Source organism: Ischnura elegans, chromosome X (genome assembly GCF_921293095.1).
Source record: "Ischnura elegans chromosome X, ioIscEleg1.1, whole genome shotgun sequence".
Lineage (NCBI taxonomy): Eukaryota > Metazoa > Arthropoda > Insecta > Odonata > Coenagrionidae > Ischnura > Ischnura elegans.
In genome coordinates, this window is record NC_060259.1 from 94,731,103 (window position 1) to 94,753,549 (window position 22,447).

The 22,447-nt window shown below is 36.8% G+C and overlaps 1 protein-coding gene across 3 annotated transcripts in view; it reads right to left on the reverse strand.

The window, feature by feature from the left end:
• The window catches only part of LOC124171767 (host cell factor-like), a 99,862-nt gene that overhangs the window by 40,652 nt on the left and 36,763 nt on the right, over nucleotides 1-22,447 (reverse strand). For all 3 annotated transcript variants that reach the window (XM_046551070.1, XM_046551071.1, XM_046551069.1), the window contains exons 7-10: nucleotides 19,901-20,369; nucleotides 13,912-14,169; nucleotides 6,345-6,529; nucleotides 3,583-3,727 (exon numbers count right to left, since the gene is read on the reverse strand). In XM_046551070.1, the coding sequence (XP_046407026.1) occupies nucleotides 3,583-3,727; nucleotides 6,345-6,529; nucleotides 13,912-14,169; nucleotides 19,901-20,369 (1,057 nt within the window). The remainder of the gene's footprint in view (nucleotides 1-3,582; nucleotides 3,728-6,344; nucleotides 6,530-13,911; nucleotides 14,170-19,900; nucleotides 20,370-22,447) is intronic.

Consider the following 22,447-nt stretch of genomic DNA (forward strand, 5'->3'; position numbering starts at 1 on the left):
GCCAGAGAAATATGCAGGGAACATTTTTCCCCAAAATCAAATATGAAAGCCAGAGCTCTACTCGGGCTCTGGTCCCTGGCAGAAAATATACATCCCAAGGAATATTTGGGCTTCAAAGCGTTAATGGTACCATTCCATGAAGACATAGCACACATATAGTGTTGGGCCTACAAGTTCAACTTAGTAGCCAGCATACATGGTCTACACAACTTCAGGAGCTCAACACCTGTTACACTATGCGAACTTTTGCTCTTGAAGAAAGCATCAATACCTGTCACACCTAAGGAACAAGTACCCTAATGGATACAATTGTGCCAACTTGCTCAGGGTTCCCACTCTACCTACATTATAAAATTCATGGTTTTTTCCAGGATTTCACGGTATAAATATCATAAAATTCACGGTTTGTAGATAAGGCATTTTCAGCAGAAATATTGATCACGTAACAATCATCGGCTGCACGTTAACCAAAAATGTAACAAATGCCTTGAATGCAAATGCAGCAGTGAAAGTGCTATCTCTTATGACGTCACCTGTAGTTAGCAAAATTCAGGTCTGGCTAAAGGGTGTGCGGGGAAAATGGAGAGAGCAGGGTGGCAGGGAAGTGAAGAAGTGCCTGATTTTTTGCCAGGGTTAATGTCTTCCAATCGCAGGCTTAAGGTCAATTTGCCGTCATGGCACACAGACCAATTAATAATTGCGCTTCGAATACACGTGTGCAGAAAAATGCATGGACAGTATCTACACATGACTCGGCCTTGAAACATGATCGAAATATCGATTTTTCTTTTAATTTGTCTATCGTAGTTCTACAATCAAGTTTGATTCACATTAAATGTTGCGCCAAATGTTGCGTTAACGCCGTACCAGTAAAACATGTTTACCACAACCAGCCAGATTACATTACAGTTATATTTTACGCTTTCGTTTGTTGTTTGGGGTAGTGTGGTGTTTGTGTTAGCAGAAACTTACATACTAAAACAGTTGTTGATTTGTAAAAAGTCCACAGAAAGTAAAATATATTTTTTTCAGTGTATATCAATTCTTTTTTATTTATTTATGCATATTTTTTATTTCATTTTGATAGTATTTTTTTTTTTTAGTTCTTATTTATTTGTTTTATCATATTTTTTTTCCATTGGTTTATTTTCATTATTTTATTTTCTTTTATTATTGTTTTCAATATTTTTTCCTTGTAAACAATATTGATGGACACAGTTATACTTGAATTAAAAAAACCTAAGTCTAGAAGAAGGAAAGACATAGGATAGACTCATAGAAGAGTAATTTGTAGGCATCATAGTTCCAAATGTCTGTAAGAAGCATATTTTTCATAGCCCCGAGCCTGGATTTCAAATTTTTGACAAGGTGATTGATTTCTAAGGTTTTATGATGAAATTCACGGCTTTTTCCAGGTTATTTCACGGTAGACAAAATTCACGGCTTATTCACGGTTTTAAGGTTTTCACAGTTGCGTGGGAACCCTGTTGCTCCTATTCCTGTATTAACGAGCTGCGTTTGATAGGATAAGTTAGCGGAATAAATCAAAGAATATTCTAAGGACTTAAGAATTTTGGTCAACTTCGGATGAAGAGATTAGTTATATGCTATAAAATTGAAAGCATAAGTAGACTATTCCTTATTATCATATATTATCATATGTTAGGAAGTTGATAAGTTAAGTTTGAAGTTTTAAATATTTTGCATTACCTTGTGATCAGTATTCCCCCTTTGATATGAGTTGCTTAGTAGTATTTGTAGTATTAAGCTCCATAAAAGTTCATTTTTGTTCTTGAAAAAGGATGATTTATTCAAAGATTTCTTACCGCCTTCATCACAAAATGGATCTTTCTACTGACTTTATATACTGAATTTTGGTCCATTTTTATACCACTAAGTGAAGCTTTTATTTACCATAATCTAGGAGCCCTAGTAATCACAAAAAAGATACCTTGCCAAAATTTCTTGCTGCTTTGATCTCCCACACATATAGTTGCTCTGCCTATTAGCTTCGGATTAGCTTCAAAGTCACGTGTAGATATACTCAATTATATTACACATAAATATACAAAAACAAGCACATTTGTTCCATTTTACCAATAGAAGAATGTGGCTGATGTGATAACATACTTCCTTCGAGCATTTCTTATAGGAATCATCACAAAAAACATACCTAGCCAAAATTCCTTTTCTCTTCAACCTCCATACTTATATTCACCCTGTGGAATAGCGTCACAGTCATGTGTATGATTTATGCAATTTAATCATGCACAAATACAGTAAGTCCTTGACATACAAACAAGATGCATTCTGAGACCTTGTTCGTAAGTTGATAAACCAATTCAAGCGATCAAAAATTGTTGTTATCCTGCAGAATGCAACACTGCATTACAATTTTGCCCTAATTCCTGATTGTGATGAACTGATCCAGCTGCATGTGTGACTAGGGCAAAAAAAATTAGCTGTCCCCAGGAAGGTAGAATGAGCGAAATGCGTAACAGTTCCTGACTTCACAACAGATTAATGAATACTTTGTTCAGACTGTGCTCAAAATGTGAGCTCCTCTATGCCACACATGGGCCAACTACGTAGGTGCCAAATTTTAAATTTTGGGCTCACTCGAATTTTTTAAATATCTGTACCTCTGAAAGTCGTATTTCCATGAGAAAAGGACTTATCATACCGCCAATTTACATTCTAGCATTCATCCTTTGTTGTCCATTCCATTGAAAAACAATAGATTGAGGTTCCACAGTAATTTGTTTCCTTTTACGTTGCAATACGATATTATGGACTCATATTGTTACAATTCCATTCTGATTTCTCGAATCAGATTGCTTAATTAGTTAAAATTTCAGCACTCTCTGGATTGGGAAAAGGAAAATCATAACCTATGCTATAACTTTAACTACATGTTTTACCCATGAGAATGGATAATTTTCTTTCTGGCAAGGTCAAGCAAAATTTACCAACAAGAAGCATTTCAGTAGCCTTTAGGTACAGATGGCTTGTACACAGTTGGGTAACTGCGTACTAAAATGATGGATGACCATCCCCAACTTCAGAGGAAGAGACATTTCCCTCCCCAGCTTGCCTGCCACCATTGCCTTCGGGCGTGAAAATGGTCATATCCCTCTACTATCATAAACATTACACACACTACTGTACTTTGGCATGGTTTCTGCCCTGGCATAATGCCAAATCTAAAGTTGATGTGAATGCGTGTGAATACCTCACCTGTAGTTTGAGGTGATACATTAGATAAGCCCATGATAGTAGGCTGTTGTGGCAGCGGAGGCTGACCCGAGCCCGAAGGTACACTGGCAATTAGTGTAGTAGCAGGCTTACCTAATCAGAAATCATTGACTGAATCAAAATGCAGAATCACGACGAGTGAAATAAACATTAGGGATCTCCTACTACAGGACAAATTGGCCAAAATAGCAACAATGCAAGGACCATAACAGCAAAAATTAAAGCATAAGAAAAATATAACCTGTGACCAAAAGTGAAAGTATTTGATAAAACAAATGACAATTTGCATTCCAAATTACTACGTTAAAAAGCATAATTTCTAATTACCTGCAGTGGGATTAGCACTGACTAATTTCACTATTGTTGCCCCTTGTGGAATTGCTTTCCCCTGCTGACCCTGAAGGGTGGCCACTTGCTGAGCTGTACCCATGGCTAATCCAGGTTTGCCTTGAATTAAGCTGACCTTAGGCACCTAAATCAAAAGAATTATGGTTAAATATTTTTCTTTAAATACTTAATAAACATATGCTATAAAACTAAATAAGAAATAAAACACAAGCATTAATCCAGGGCTCAAATAGTATTTTTCTGAATGATGCGTTACAGCAGAATTATTGTTAAAATACAAGAATCTCTTAAGTTTCAGGATGCCCCTTTCCTCAACAGTACACTAACAATGAAAAAATCATTATTACATTTCTTGCTAGCCTACTAAAACATATAAAACAAAATTTTGCACAACCAAAAATGAGATTTCAAGAAGCCTTAACTTTTAAATAATTAATTCCCTTGCATTAAAAATATAATCTTGCACACCATAATTTATAAAAAAAACTATACCAGATAGTGAGTAATTTGGTTATCACACATCCAATAAACGTAGTAACGTCATCTCCTTGCCTTATATAATTCTCCTAAGAGGCACACTGATTATATGTATGAGAAATTCAAGCTTTATAAAAGGACAGTAAACTCCAGATTATATGAACTAATGATGCAGAGAGGTGGCACAAATTATCAGAAAAAAATGGATAATCCGACTTTCACTCTAATTTCTCAAATGTTCATGATTTACTCTAATCAAAGAATATACCATTGTCAATAATACAGTGGAACCTCGATTTATCATTCCCGCATTGATAGCTTTCCCATATTCAGCGTTTTTCATATCATCGCCTTTCCTGGTCCCAAATGAAGGCCCATACAGAATATGTAATTTTTTCCCACATCTTTCGTTCCCCGAAGTATCATTTTCCACATTCATCCTTTGAAGACCATGGTCCCGATGCATAATTGTCCTGCATCTGTCGTTTGACGAAAATGAGACTAAGTATTTACAATGTGTCATTTATATATTTGAATCTTCCCCAAGATATGGAACTACCATACGAAGAAGCTCAGTGCCGTGGAATAGTAACTATGTAGCACATTTTCCAAAATCCGATATCCCCCTCCCATTAGCCCTCAGACACTCCTCGGAAGCTTTCCTTCTCTCCGAAATCAAACAAAAGGCCCCAGCTCACGCAAAGTTCGTATTATGAAGACCATAAATCAAAAGTAACAGAAGCAGGCGTTATGTAGTGGAACGACATTCTAAGTATTTAAAAAAAATAACACGAAGATGGCAATATTCCACAGGTTTATTTTCCGTACGACGCGTTTCGACCGTTAGGTCATTATTGTACTTGATAATGACCTAACGGTCGAAACGCGTCGTACGGAAAATAAACCTGTGAAATATTGCCATCTTCGTGTTATTTTTTTTAAATACTTGTAAATCAAAAGCTTCGAAAGAAAATATCAAGTTACAGAGTAATAATACCAAGAGGAGTAATAATAACGTGTTTCAACCTTCCCTCTTTCTGTAGAGCATTCCACATTCAGCAGACAGTATGGGTTCTTAAGGAGATTCATTTCCCATGTCAATATCCATAAGGCAGGGAGCGTGGTGTTATCAATAGTGGCATAAAAAATTGATATTGCACTATGCACTGTTTAACAGTGTATTCTAATGAAGAAAGAGACGCTGCATTCATTGGCGTCAATAATTTTTACATAAAACTTATAGCAAAGGCTATAAAATGTATTTCCTTAAATTTACGTTACAAACGTGTATTTTTTTACTTTATCTTCTTCTCACAATTATCGTATAACAGTTCACTATATTGAATTGAATCCTCTACACAAAATTCTTCATACTATTTTCTCCTCGAAGGTTTTCACCAATTTTACAATAATTGAGAAAATATGTAGTTATACTGATGTATCACCCTTTAGGACAAGAAAATTTGGATTTCTATAAGGTAAAAAGTAGTCGCCAACTAACTTTCGTTTCTTACGTCGTAGGTCCCTATATGCCGCATATCAAATTTGAAGAGAACTACAAAGTTATTTTTAGTGAAAAAAATCATGAACTTATCTTAATTTTAAAGATAGTTACAAGGTTTTGATCTTAAGAAAAAATATTATGGTGCCGCTGAGCTGAGCTTCTCGCCTTGCCAACTCATTACACACAGAGGGAAAAATCTCGGCCGGAAAAGGAGATTTTTCTCCTACGTTGTACTCCTTCATTAAATATCTTGAACAGAGAGTACTCATACAATGTAACAGCAATGTTTTTATTTCAATACATTGGTACATGAAAGGAAGCAAATTTTTGAATTGAATTGAATAAAGAAAAATGCCGCAAATTGTTTTTTTTTTTAGCTCCAATGCTCAAAATAGGGAGTCTGTCTTGAGAGGGTGTCTGTCTTACAAGAGTTCATACGGTAATATGCCTAGTGTATCTTTGCATCCATTAAAATGCAATAAGCCTGGTACTTTTGCATCCAATATTATCTATTACAAAGATTGTGGAAGGTATTGAAGAAGGGTGAAACTCATGTATGGAACAAAATAGATAATCCACACACGAATAACCGGGAGTTTACTGGATTATGAATATTGTTATTCTGAGCAAAATGAAAACCAATTTTTAGGCTTTGTATTTCCTTCAAAATTCAATTTACATATTCTACAGACTTAGAAGTCACACACAAGAAGACTCTAACTTCCTCTTTCAGTAGCAATCTTAAATAAAGTATACTTACTGTTGCAACTGTCATTCCTTGACTAGTTTTCACTAGGGTAACTATTTGCCCTGAAGCTGTTGTTGCAGACCCAGGCTTCTGTAAAATGATTTGCTTTCCTTGCTGATTGGTTAGTGTGGCACCAGATTTCAGAAGTGTAGTGCCAGGTGACGCAAGGCGAATTGTTTGAGTTCCTGGTGTGGACACTAAAAATTAGGGACCATAGATTAAACACACTCAATGGAACAAATGGCAAGGTAGTACAGCAACTTAATTACGGCATGAAGGGTATTCAGTGATCTAACTTTCAATAAACTACGACCCCTACTGCCAGAAACTACTCCACTTGATTGAGATTATTTTAGAAGTACAACTAAATGATAACAAAAAAATAACCTAAATTGAATGCAAACAGAAGTTCAGTGGAACAAAATGAGAATGCACATTACAGAAAGTCATATGCATGTTCCATCCACATTCATGAAAAGCTGATCAAAACATATTCTTCATCTCCTTCCTGAGAATTAGAACCTTCACTTAGTAGTCCTATTATTAGGATAAAAATGTTACTCTATTTAAACTTTATAGAGGAGAGAACACAGTTCAGAGGTAAGATAAGACAAACTTCATTAAATATTGAGGTTTTTAACCCTTTAACTGTGCAAATAAGCTGAAATAGGCTACTGAGGGCTCCTGGCGGCTACTACTGAAGGGCAATCAAAATGAAGAGAAGAGTAAAAGATGTCCACACGACATCTACTTGTCAAAGGAAGAACTTCTAAGCACCTATGGACTCGGAGAGTAAAAGCATAGTTCAAATCGTTAATAGACAATGGGAGCAGTCTGCCAAGGCGATCACTTATAGACAATGGGAGAAGGTTAAGGGTTAAATTGCTTCTGCAAATAACAAGTATTTTTAAGCTACATTCATCGACAAACATGAATTAAAAAGCTTATAAACTTCTTCATACAATGGATGCATGTGATACGGACACAATAAAATACAAACATATATTACCTCTACAAGAATTCCAATGCATATTATGAATTTGATGAACCCATGAATAGGATTAATAACTACACCATGAAAGCATCAGGTTCAGAGATGGGAATATCAAGTATGGTGAATAATGTAATGCTTAGGTTAAAGTTCAAATCAAGTCATTATACATTTCTTATTTTTGCTACGTACATAACTTTTACCAAAAGATGTGTCATCTAAGCAAGCACGCCATAAAACAAGAAAGAAACCACCAAGAAAGTGAGAGCACATGGCATTGAAGACACTTCAAGAATAATACCTTCTTTAATTATTTCTACAACAAACACTATATATTGTATTAGTTCTATTAAATTACACAACAGATTTAATTAGTTAAGATGACACAATAATCTGCAACACTGGCTTGTTATGAACCTTCACAGATTGGACTTTTGTCTGAATATTGCACTTTATTCCACACAATTGTAATGAAAACTTTTGTTCATTTGTTTAAACAACATGCACATTAACAGGCATGCAAAATTACAGGTCGTTAATCCATGCATGGTTTTCTCCAATCCTCCCATCATGATGACCAGCAAAGGGTTTGCGGGAACCTTTTTCAAATCCTCTGAACCCTTCATTGTTCCCATCCTTCAAAACCCTTGCCAAACCCATACGCTTACAGGGATGACCCTTCCCTGATGTCACTTCCTGAACGTGATGCAAGTCACTTTATCACATACAAAAAACACTATTGAAGAAATAGTTAGTGGAACCCCGATCTATCGTTCCCCCATTGATCGTTTTCTGCATTCATCATTCTTCGTTCCTGATCCAGAATAAAGTTACAAAAAGGCAATGTAATTTTTTCTGCATCTATCATTCCCCATAGTATCGTCTTCCCCCACTGATCGTTTGAAGATCGCGGTCCCGACCTATGATTTTCCCACATCCATCTTTTGACGAAAATGAGACAAAATATAAGCAAAGTGTCATTTATGGCTCATAACAACAGGCACATAGTTTGAATCTTTCCCAGGAGATAGAATTATCACAGGGAGAAGCTCAGTACCACGGGATAGTAACATTAGCGCATTTCCCAAGATCTGCTATCCCCCTCCATTCAGCACTTGCCTTCCCCCCTCTGACGATTTCCTCTTCTCTGAAGTCAAACAAAAGGTCCCAGCTCATGCAGGGATCGTATTACGAAGACCTTAGCTTTAAAAGAAAATATAAAGTTACACGAGAACAATAGAAATGTGTTTCACACCTCTCCCATTCACGCCCAACGAACTTTTTCAGACTATCTGCTTCAAATTCCCCAGTTTCTGGAGGTCACCTGCTGCATGTATCACCTATTAGCCCAGTAGGGGTCTAACAATGAATTTCGGCAATTGGTATTATACATTTATTAGATTGAAATATTAGTAACGAGCACGTAATTCAAAAAAGAATAAGGCCAAACATGATGTATTTCCAACATTATTTAAGCATTTTAAGCAAGGAAATGAGTGGAAAAAAGCAAGGAAATAGTTTGATGGTGATTTCTGGCAAAACTCGATATCCTCGCATCGCTTCTTGGCAGTTGAGGCAACATTTTTTTTGGAAAACAGGACATCAGGTTACAATTTATGAGTTATACTGTAAGTCTAACTCGTCAGAGTTGCTGGATCTTCTCAGGATATCTTGTTTCTCCGTGCTAGCAATGCGAATTCATCTGCTCATCTGGCGCTATGCTACTCAAAATTAGAAATGAGTGGGTAAGTTGCCTTCTCTTCAGGACAAAAAATTTCATGGCACAGTTATACGGTCATGCTTCACCCTCTGCAGTATGCTCCACGTACGCTATAAGCGTTATCATCTATATTGAACTTCACCTCGTACGAGTGGTTCCATACTTTTCAAGTTGGATTGACTTAAAAACCAGCGAGTGTTTTCCGTGTTGGTTTAATAAAGTCAGGTATCATTTTTAATCGTTTCTTTTCATATCATCATCATAGTTTAATAGTTTCTTCGGACCATGACCCTTCCGAAGAAACAAGTAAGAAATTTAAAAGATAAACTGAAAATAATTGAAGATGAAGAAAAGAATCTGGGCTAGAGGTGCGTGAATATTGCAGAATGCCTCGGGTTGTCCACTAGCACATGACGGTAGGGGTGGGGGCTACCTGGTGAAAACAAGAAGTTGGATGAAGCCGAGGATCAGGTGGGTGTGCCGCTGATGATTAACGCAACATTGTTCACGCTTTACACATTGCCTCAATTATATTTATAATATATTTATTTGAAAGGAACATTTCAAATAATAGACAATTTTTGGCCTTTGTGATCCATCTCACAACCACGCACTGCACCGGCAAAAGTGGTTGTTTTAGGCATAACATGCACCTTGATCTCATAAATACGTGTACTTGAAATGGCATTTGATGGATAAGAATTTTTACATCAGACAGAAATCCATAATAGCTGTGCAAATGCAGAGTGGAGTGCAAACATTTTTTTTGTGAGATGGCATGTTCCTTTAGGATATTTGAAAGAGGTATCAGTCAAATCAACAAAATGACCCAAGTGTTTCGATAATGTACTAATATTCATGTAATGAGTTAAATCTTGTTTGAATCCTTTCATGAACATCATAATTACTCGCAAATATCCTGTGTTTCCTGGGACATAGGCAACCTAGCTAATCATTCCCACATTCATTTTTTTTTATCCATCCCCCTGAAAAACGATAAATCAAGGTCCCATTGTAATGTGATTGAGTACGTGAAATAGCTAAAAGACAAAAAAAAACAAAAGAAAAAACTAAAATGTCATGAGAACGAAAAGAGATATTCATATGAGATTATCACCAAAAGCAAAAACAATTATGGTCATAACATCAGAAGAGCGCTTAAAGGCTTATTTGCAACATTGATGCTGACCCAAGGATGAAGTGGATCAGAATATTTTTCAGCTTCTTAAAATAATACAAGAAACAACAGGGCCCAAGAATACGAACAGGCATTCCCAGAGTTGCTCAAGTGATACATTGAATTAAGTCAAAATTTACAATAGGTAGGTCCTCTACATCTTCCATCTCAGCTTTGAGGTCATGAACATGAACAAGATAAATAGCTCCATCAATGACTTCATCAAAATCATTTTCCGAAAATTCCCAGAAATGTATGATGTCAGGGCAAAGCTTCCTTCAAGCACCATTCATATTTTTTCCCATAACTTCATCCCAAGTTGATGCCATGTTTTTTATTGCTATACACATTGTAGCCCTTCCATAATTCCACAAGCACCACCTTACCATTTCGGTGCATTGCAGTAATAGAACCAGCAAAGTTCTTGCCTTATTAATATACTACTCTTAACCTTAGAGTAAGTGATGACTCCCTCATCCATAGGTTGCAGAAGGGACATTGTATTTGGGGGCAGAAAAATTACTTTCATGCATTCATTAAATCATTCAAGTGTGGAGGGGGGCCGGGCCTGTTCTCAAGTATACACGAGATTTAAAATGGTATTTTTTTTCCTATGACAGTACTCCATTACCTCTGGTATTAAACTGTCCTGTAAAGAAAGCATCAGTCCTTAAATAAGTTTGACGTAACCCAAGCTTTCATGTTTGCTATCCCAATTAATGGAAGAGAGCACTTATCAACACTCTTTAAGGCTTGCCAATTTTCTCAGTGTTATGCGAGGAGAGGTCTAATATTCTATCTCCCATTATATTCCCTCCTTGCAAGAGAGACGATCTTTTGCTATGATAAAGACAGGAGCAGACTTCTTTTGAAATAAAAGTGCAGCAAGAAGCTCTGTTTAATCAACATTAAAAACCTACTCTGGTAAAAAGCCACCACCTTCGTCAGTAATTTCTGCAAGAATTTTTCCAACATATTGTGCTGCCTCTATGTTCACCACTGGCTGCCTCGCCACAAAATTTTACAAATTCCAATGATTCTTAAATCTGTTGAACCACCCATTACTCGTAATAAAACATCCTCCCCCCCATCTCACCTTTTTGCTTATTCTTAAGTTCAGAAACTTATGGCCGTATGTTTAATAGTTGGAAGACTAAGCGGAGTACCTCTTTGGAAATACTCCTCCATTCAACCTGTTAGTTATCTTCCCATTTCACCCAAAAGAAAAATGCATTGCTTGGTGATGATGGTGGCCCTCATGCATAAAAAACCTTTAACATGTTCCTTAAATCCTGCATTGTCTTTCAAGATTGTGTTAACAGCTTGGATTCAACACATTTTTACATAGTTTTATATTAAAAGCAGCTAACACTGCCAGTGGAGGATGAACGAAGTAGGCAGTTGATTAGCAGCCCCAAGTTTCTCTTGCCTCTTCTCTTGTGACATCCTACTTCCTCCTGCTGAGAAGGACCCAGCTGGTTATACGGCTTGCAGGCCCCCAAGCAGCAAAGGACGTGCTTTTCAAAATTCCAGTTCCAGCCCTGCCACGCAGGTGAGTAGCATAGATAACTACAGCTTAACCTAGCGTACCCACTTCTATTGCAAGGACTTCATATTATGAAGTTGATATTGGAATTGGGTATGAGTCTTACACTTTTAAGATATTTTACATCAAAAGTTTATAGAAATAAATGAAAACTCCATACATAAATTATAGTTTGGCCAATTTAATTTGCATATAACTTAACTTGAAAAGCATTTGATATTTTCTAATGCCAGCAGGTACACGATGGAACATTTTACTTCAGCGTGCTTGAATGCAAAAATTAACAAAATCTATTTAGCTAAGGTATACGCAAGTACACATTTAAGTAAGTAGACAGTAATGGAACCCTGTAACTCTGGGACTGCCTGTACCAAATGCTTATTTGCCATGCAAATAAAAATCAGAAGTAGTTGAGCATTAAACTTTAACATGTGCCCAAGCAGGCCCTAGTAATGTCAATGTTTAAATGTATTGAGGATAGGATCCAGCATTATTGCAAGATGCCATATTGCCCTCCTCCCCCAAATATTTCAAATTAATGGAGAAATCACATACAGTCATATGGCAGGGAATAAATTTCAGCCTTACCTCTTTTGACACCAAAACTACTAGGTATTCTACCATTTCAAAACCAGTGGTCACATTGTAAAAATTAGAGATCACTACCATCCAGAAAAGGCAATCAATTTTGCTCAGTGAAATCCTTCGCCAAACACCATAGTGTCCATATGCCATCATATGCATATTAATAACAAAGAATGTGTTTCAAGGAAAGTAAAATCACAATTAAATTCCCTAAAACTTAGCCCTCAAGGTCTAACAAATAGTAAAGCTGTGAAGTGAAGATTAGAAGAGCATTTTCACAGCAAAAACTTGAGTAAAAGCCTTAATATATATTTTGCATTTAATGAATAGCTTTATGTCATTCAGATGATGACACCAACAAATGAGAATGTGCCACTGCATATTATTACTTGTTTTCTTGCAAATTCTAATTTACCCGGCAAGCTCTGACAGCTAGTCTAGAGAAAAAATTATTAATAAGTTATTTGTGTGCAGCACTTGGCATGATATTCCATTAACCATTGGTCAATGGCGACATTTCTAGAATGAATTATATAAAAATAGAATCCTAAAAAAAGTGCAAATTAAAGTGCAAAACCAGGCAAAATCAGAATGGGGTTTGGTAAATTATAAATTAACAGGAAAATTGGTGTGAATGCTCAGGGTCACATTCATTTTTTCACAAGCTTTGCAACCGTGCTTTGTTAATACTAACCATGTATCGCAAAAGAAGACACTTCAGAACGAAAAATAAAATGTACGAATTGAGAAGTAAACCCCGGAAAAGAGATTGATGCAGCTAAGCAACAATTTAGTTAAATTTCAATACCTTATGAGGGGTCATTTGCGGTTATAGTTCTGCAGAAGAAAGATGGACGACATCCAGTCCACAATTATTTCCCTGAATTTTTCCCCAAAGCTGTGAAGTTAACGTTTCATGATTCCTAATTTCTATTCATTGCTAATGTTTTTCATACAAAGTAAGTTATACATTGTAAACTGGCAGCAGGATACTGAAAATAACAGCTAATGCATAGAATACTCGGAAAACCATGGAAAGAGTAACAAGGAACAGAGTAGAATCGAAATAATACAATATGTCTAATTGAAAACATCTAGAATTCTACTCTAAAAAATATGGGACTACTTCCATCACATTCAACTCTTACTTTTAAAAAATGTGAACATAGAAGTCCGTTCATCTCAATCAGTATCTTAAGAGATCTCAAGTGTCAAGCTACCGCTTTCAATACATGTAAGAACTTACTCTTTCACAAATGAAACATTACTTTAAGTTAACTGGCCATGTGACACTTAGAGGTGTCAACAAAAGAAACATTGTTACATCACAAAAAAAGACACAGATACACATTCACATACACAAGGCGAGACCTGGATGGCAGCAATGGTGAAGTTTAGTATTTTGGTTAACTGAAATGTATAACCAAATAGAATTCGATGAATGAATTCCCAGCAGGGAAAGTCTTGCTGGGAATGCTCAGGGCAAAATGAATACCTGGGTATCATGAAATACCGATTTAAATTATATTGCTCAGAAATGTAATGAAACAGAAAATTCACCTGGTATTCCTGCAACCTTCATAGGCTGAACTAAGCGCACAGAAGAAGCTGGGGTTGGTGATGAACCAGCCACTGTGCTCATCTTCTGCGTCGCAGCTGCAGCCGCAGCCAATGTCTGAATGCCAGACATTTGCTGCTGAGGTGAAGGCGATCTAACTATTTGATGCCCAGGAGATGATGGACCAAGAAGTCTTATAGTTGGGCGATTACCAGCAACGACCCCGCCTGGTGAACGGATTCTTACTAAGCTTCCAGGGGCTGTTCAAGAAACAGATAGTGGAGTGCCAGAGGTACAATGGCACATTAGCTACATATAACCTAAAATTATTACTTTTGATTATTTTAACACTTTGCGTGCCATGGACGTAATATTACATCCTGTTAATCTTTCTGAAGATTGCCATGGACGTAATATTACGTCTTTCTATTTAATTGGCTTTGTACGTGAAGCCGTAATATTTCGCCCATGGTACTTTTCCAGTTTACTGCTTGGTGGCTCTGTTATTTCAAATATCAACTGCGCGATGGAAAAAGAGTTCACTTTATGTCTTGAGGACGAAAAGTCCTCTGTATCTACCGGCATCCTTATCTTAGGCCACTTTGTGTGAAAAAGCTTTGGGCCAATGAACCATTCGTTGAGGGTGCAGTGACCCTTTTTGTCAACCAGGATTTATAATGCTTTGCTTGGAACAATGCTTTTTTATGATTTACATGCTTTAAATAGTTCAAATTGAGCATAATAAAAAATTATTATGCATCTTATGGCGGTACATCATATGTTGCAACTTTTTTATTTTTCAAAAACAGTAGGTTTTCATTGTTAAATTATGTATTTAAAAATTAGCAATAAATGTTATTCAACTCATTCATAAAGAAGAGCAAAGTCAATTTTTTTTGTAATACACATCGATATTAATATATTTTTGATGCTAATGTTTTGAAAAATGTACGAATTTGGTAAAAATGGCTGGATTTTTCAGTAGGGCTTTAAAATTAGCGGCCAGCACTCAAAGTGTTAAGCAAGTCGAAACCAGTCGTACATGTTCTTCCAGTGAAAAATTGAATAAGTTGGTGAGACACTTTGGAAAAATTGCACAAATATTGTATCCTAACAGCAAGATAATGAATAAATACTGCTAATAACCCAGTTTTTCACCAGGTAACTCAGCACAAAAATCACATTTTGGAATTTCATGAGTGGGATCCAAAAATTTAGGAATCAAAGTGAATTAGGAAATATTGAGAAAGGAATGCTTATTCCCAATTATACCACAGTCAAACCTCTTAAAAACAAACTTATTAGGATCACAAAAACTGATTTCGTCGAGGAAAAGTCTCCAAAAGCAACCTAAGCAAATGAGAGATTGATATGTAAAAATTTAGCAGGAGTTCCCTCAGTTAGGATGCTATTGCTAAAAAAAACAATAGTGTAGTTTAATTTAATTTCGAATAAAATAATTTTAATTTAGCATATTTAGCAATTTTAATTTAAAAATACATTAATGAACAGTCCCGAACCAAATTGATACTGACAGACTATTGTCACTGAATCATGCTTCCACAGGAAAGAACTTATACACTTCGAGCATATCCCTCCTTCCTTGGCAGTTTTGAAACCCTTGTGGCATGATTTTACACCCACAAATTCTATGGCAAAGTGCAGACTGATATTCACAGTAACTCTCAAAGAGTGAGAATTCTTCATGCAAATTGAGTAACAGTGTTCTGAGACCGTTCTCAAGCATTTTTGAGCATATCTTTTGGCAGAATATTTCAGCATAAAAGAGCTTTTCTCATTAGTATTAGATGAGTCCCATTATATATTATCAAATCTGCAATTAATCATATGGAGATCGGGTGTGCAATAAATATGTTTAGTCTCTCACACACAGGACAGGGAAGCTGGGAAATTACTTAATTCTGTGATTTACCATGGAGGGTGTTTTTTTGTAGGTGGTGCCTTGTGTGAATGAGATTTTTTCTAATGCTAGGTTCTTTGCTTCCCCAAGAGGCATGATGAAATAAAATGAATTTACTACTTCACTTTCATTTTGGGGAAAAATAATTCACATGGAGCAATATTTTGTAATTTCCATACCCATTCTTCACCAGTAACTTTTACCACTAGCTTTGATTATTTATTAGTCATTTTTTGTTTTTTAATTAAGGAGCATGGTGACCATGGGCACAGCACTTGGCTAATGATGGAGTGATCCAGGTTCAATCTTAGGCTGTCCTCTGACCACCCTAAAACACAAAAATCAGTGAAGTATGAGGTGACGAATGGAAAGAAACTGCCCCCCCAACCAAGAAGCAATGGTGGAAGCCCTGAGTGATTGAATCTCCTGGGATGATCATGGATGCCCAGAGTGTTGTTTAAGCTCAAAAAAAAAGCTCCAAGTTCAACTTTTCTTGCATTTCTGAAGTCCATTTTAGATCAAACTACACATATTCATATTTCACCCTTCTTTGACTGTAGGTAAAATTTATACGGCTCATACCTAAAGATATGATTGCAAGAATTGTGAGATTGCTGATACACCAAGATGCTAATATGGCATATGTATTTTCGCTGTAATGTATGAATTCCTCAAGTAGCCATCACATTGTGATCTAGTATATCGGATCCAATGAAGCTTTAAAAGCCATTGCCAAGCCAAAAGAATGACAGAACTAGCAAAATCACCTATAAATTTTTTAAATAAAAGTGAAATAATCTTCTCACCCTCAGCTGATTTATGGCTTTATTTTTTATTTTTCAAAAATCCAACTGGATCTTCATGAGCCAGAAAAGGGACTGAAGCAGTTATTGATGTGAACAACGTCCAGAACTTATCTTGTTTTTATCTGGCAATATAATTAATATATAAAATATTGTTGACAATTATATAGATGGTTAAGAGCATTTGAACTTCCTATAAGTTTTCATTACAGGGGACTAATACCTATGGCACACTGTCTACAATACAGAAGAATGACATTTTATCAAATGAATTGTTTATACACATGATGGGTTGATTTTGATAAATTACTAGTTGTAATCAGCAGATCGACTGAAAATAGACAATTATTGCTAGACTATTGGAAACAGCATAAACATTGACAACTAAGCCTGCAGTTTCCAACTTACAAGGAGACATTGCTTGAGTGATGTTCGGGATCTGGATGCGGATGTTATGTTCTGAAACTATAATCACTTCCGTTGATCACTATCCGTATCACTTTTGGGATTTCACTTATGTGAACCAATGCTTAAATGTGTTGAGAAATAATAATAATTTGTTTTAGAAAAAAATGAATGTGGAAAACATTTCTATCTTTATTTCCCCAATAGCAAAAGATGCTTCTCTGGCCTTTCTCTGGTAGAAACCTTGCTCCTGTCAGCATAAAAGAAGAGAGACTTACTACAGTAAACTCTTGATTATACCAAGTCAGCGTGACCGGAAAATAGGCACTTTGCAGTATCAAGCTTCGTAATTTCAAACCTTTTTAATAAGTAGCGAAAAAATGCTTGCTTTAGTTCCCACCGTCCTTTTTCTGCCTTTAGTGGCCATGTTTAATGTTTTCGGTGGCTATTTAAGATGAACTTTTTAAAAAATGCTCTCTTATTGATTTTATGCCATGAAAGATTGTTAAAAATCACACGACCATAAACTTTCCATTGCCACATACTGCTGCGACCATGTTTCTTGCATTGTCAGTTAAGGTATGCTGGAATTGAGGAACTTAAATTCCATTCCTGTAATAATGACCTAAGCTGTTTGCTGTATTGTAGTTGAATTATTCTCAACTTTAACCATTTCCTCTCTAAGCCAGAACTTCAAATTTTTCCATTCTTTCCAAATAAATATTCAGAATACCTTGATTGGTGCTTTGGCAGATGACATACTAGGGAAGTGGTGCTGACAGTCTGTATTTTAAATTTTCTTTTGCATGTGTTGCATTCCGATTCTACGGAGGGGATATTAAAAAAAAGCCAACTATTGAACCTTTTTCACTCCTGATTTAAGGCACTCATGAGCACTTGTCCTTTACAGCAACTGGTATACCATCCCCACATTGAGATGATATCACTCGTCAGAATCCTTAAATTTGACAGCAGCGCATGCCTCACATTATCGATATGTTTGGAAAATGATTATCGAGTACTTAATTTGGATTTAACAGAATAAAGTATGCTAAAATGAGCATAACTTATTGTGCTGCTTTAATTTATATGCTTATTTAAGTTTTCAGTTGAATACTGTCCCTAGACAAAAAACAGCCACACATCACACTGCTTTTATTGATGACAGTAATCAATATCATTTTTTAATTAAACATTAAAAGAGCATTTAGATATAACTGCACAAATCCTTATTCATATGTCCTCCAAAATGATGTCGGATAACAATTTAGTTTTCCAATTCAGGTGAATGAACAAAATTCCCATGAACTTCATCCATAATCACGTATCGTGCTTGGCTTGTTTTGTATGCAATGCTGAAACAGGAATTTTCTATCACACAGGTGGAATTAAAAAGATAAAAATGTGTCACTTTTTCCTCAGAAGACAGTTCTTTAGAAATAATATGAAAAAAAAAATAGGTTATATTAAAAGTGAAAATCTCATTAGAGCTATCATCCCGCTCTGCCTCAACCAAAGGGGTTCAAGAAACAGCGCCTCCCATTGGTCATACAGTTAAAAGCCCAGATGATCTAATCTGATAGCCATACCATAGTAGATATCATATACATCACACATGGCAGGTTAAATATTTGAATAATAAAATTTAGGTGTCACCTCCCGTACTTATCCCTCAACACAAAAAAATCCATCAATCAGTGCTCAGCTCCATTTTTTTTCGACCACTTTTGCTATTGCCTCAGCTTGAGTTTTGAGAAAGTGGTGGAGTCAAGTTTTACTTTCAACTTGATTCGACGAGTTGCTCACACATCCCTATTTTTAAGCATTCCTTTGCTGGCTACTAGAAGGTTAACAGACATTTTGAGAGTACATAGGCATGGCCTTATAGCATGTTTTTCTGGAGGTCACATTGAAATTATGGTGAGCTATTGCAATCTTTCAAACCTAATTTTCAGCAGCATGTTAACCCAAATTATGTGACAAGAAATAAATATAAAATAGTATCGTATCCATCCCATAAAAATATAGTCATCCAATTCATTATCTTGAAAAAAGCATCTCCAAGCCTTACAATAGGCATGCTTTCCATTTACTGGGATTTCAACATGTACTTTCCAAGTTACCCGTAACATATTAGTATCCTATCCATGTATAATTGGAATTCTCTTCATTAAATAGGACAAACACGAATGTACTCATTGTAGAAAATAAGGACTATGGCTAAATCACAGAGTTCATCGAACTCATTAAATGAAACATATTAGTAAGGATGGATAAAATAAAATTTTATCCCTGTTGCCAACCTGGTAATGTAAGGTTAATTTTCTTATGCCCTATCTGAAAACTGAAACACCTTTCCTGCTCATCCCTATCATGAAGTTTTCCTCTCATCACAGCCCATCCAATGACTGTATCCACTACATCTTATCGGTAAATCACTACATCCATATAAACTAGATTAGATTTTGATACACCATAGCTCACTATCTTTCATGCTAAGCTGATTTTCAATAGTAAAAATTACCTCGACAAGTGTCAGGATGACATACATGATATTTCATCGTCCCAAAACAAAAAATGTAAGGGAGTTCATCATCATCTAATTTTGGTACAATTTCAATAGGTACACAACAGCTACTAGTGCAAAACCAAATAAAGAAATTATGACCAGAGTATGTTACAATAGCCAATCAATCATCAAGGCTATGGTCAGATAGAATTAATCAGTGAAGCTGGATCCCGGATAATAAATAAAGTTTTCTATATCCATCATTCACATACCCTAGCAACTAAAAATGAGTCCTTCACATGCAGATTTCAATTCATGTGTAAATAAAAAAACTGAGGCACGTATATACATACATCTTCCAGATCCTGGAGAATATTTCACTATCGTTGATGGCGAAGAAGGACGCAATGGCGAAGTATTGAATTTCACAGGAGAGACTGGAGTGGTGGTGGATGTCGTGGCAGCAGCGCTGGGAGGAGAGGAAAGGGTTGGCGAAGACCTTGCTGGGGCAGGTGGTGTTTTCTGAGGGGAGGTTTCGGTTGGTGCAGGAGATTGAGGGGGTGTGGCAACGGGAGAGGGTGGGCACTTGGGTGGTGTGACAGGCGGAGTACTCTGCCCTGCGGGAGGTGGTGGGGGCGTTATCGGAGGCATAGGAGAAGATGGAGGCATGTCGTATTTCTGAGCCTGAAGTAAATACACTTCCGCAGTTGGCGTTGGACCCCAGCAAACCTCCAGGGAATGTGTTGATGCACGAACCAACTGCACTCTTCCCGGAGGTGGAGGCTTGGCCACTTCCAAGTACCATAAATCTTTACAGCAAACCTGTAATGCAACAAGGCTATTATTAACAACAAACAGTAAATAGCAAGAAAATAACCAAGAGCACAGAAAACACTAAAGATACAGTGATTAGTAAACATAATTTGAGTCAGAAAAAAGGCAAAATATGGCATCAAATTTAAATTGGCATATCAAAACAAGAAATTCTTTTCAGAGATGAGTCGGTTCCCGTACTCGGTTCTCGGTACTGCCGGTTCTTAGCCATGTGGAACCGGTATCGAGAACTGATTGCATTAAGTCGATACTATGTAATCGGCTTGGAACGGTGGCGAGACTTTGAATTTGGCATCCAAAACCTAAATGGTCGGCAGCATTTTCAAGGCCATGACCAGTGTCTTGCAACATCATCTTTCAGTTTTCATTCAAAACTTAAAATACTGTAGTGTAAGAGAGCATCATCAGCAATTCTTTAAAAATATTTTATATGCTCAATCTACTTTTCGTTGTCACAATATAACGATGTCATCAGATGGCAATGAAGGCTGCCACACACCCAAGCAGCTGCAGTGCGCAGCTGTGTAGCTTCCACTTTGTAGTGTAACTATGACTAAGTAGTGTTTGGCACATCCACATGCACCAGAGTGACCTGACTGGAGGCACCGCAACCTGTGCAGCAGTTGGCTGCTGAACACCTTTAGAGTTTTGCCACAGGCTGCAGCGGCTAACGCCTTCTAAGTTTCAACTTGGGTTGCTTTGACAATACTGGGCTATGCAAACACAAAACAGTCGAAATATTTAATTAATGTTAGCAATAGGTGGTCTTTGCTTCTGCAATCACTGCGCATATCTTTTTTGTGAAAATTTTTAATATTTTTCGACTAGGGATGAGTCGATTCCACTTTTTTTCTGATTCCAATTCTGATTCCTTCAAATCGATTCCAGATTCTCGATTCTGATTCCATCGATTCTTATTCCCTCTAACAGGTGGGATATGGACTTATCTGTAGTATTGCTGTCATTAAAATTTAAGAATTGAAAGGAATAAAATAACAATAGCCATTGTCGTTTGGCTGCGGTGGCTACATTGTCGTTTGCTGCGGTGGCTAAGCAATAATGTAGCGTTCATTGCATTCATACATACCAGAGCAGCCTGGCGGGTGTGCAGTGGCGACCGAACGCAACCTGTCGAGTCTGCCCGGAGGCCATGGCGGCTTATGCCAAGCAAGTATCAACTTCCTCAAGGGTTGCATTGATAAAACTGGGCTATACAAAACGTGCATGTGTCAAAATTTTTATTGCTGACGCACACGCGTGTTAGTCTAGGAAAAAAAGTTATACAATGGAACCTCGATCCATCGTTTTCCAGGGGGATGGATGAAAAAAACGATCTATGTGGGAACGATAGATCGGGGTTCCACTGTATAAAAAAAACCCACTCTCTGCATATATTTATTAGAAACTTTTTTTTTTTTCACAGGAAAACTCTATCTCTGCACATTTTTATTATCATCAGACTTAAAATATCATTTGAAAATAAAATATATATACTTCGATCTATTAAATGTTTAAATTGGTGGTCCAGATGAATACTCTGATGGTGATTCATAATCACAATAATTTGATTTGCCGTGGCCAGCGGTTAATAAAAGAACGAAAAATGCATGCATTGCTTCCAGATCCCGTGGTTTCCAATTTTTTTCTCTGAGAGTTGCTCATGAACACGTGCCATTTCAGGGTTTGTCGGTTTGGCGCTCTTGCCGAGATTTTCATGTTTCCGAGGCCGCTTAGGTATGTTCGTCGCAGCACCCGCGTGCCGGACGTATCTTCCGTGCAGGCAAGGCTGACACCGCGATCGCTTAGGTGTGTGGCAGCCTTAATGCCCCATGCTTAGTCTATGCTCAAAACATTTATCTTCCTGGAATCAGATTCGACTTTTGGCGATCGATTCTCGATTCCGATTCAGTGCCCGAGAATCGATGGAATCGAGAATCAACATTTGGAATCGACTCATCCCTAATTTCGACCCATTGTAGCTCTACAATTTGGTCCTCATAATTACTCCGAAAGTAATTCATAATCTTAATTAATTGATTTGCCATGACCAGCAGCGAAAATAAGAT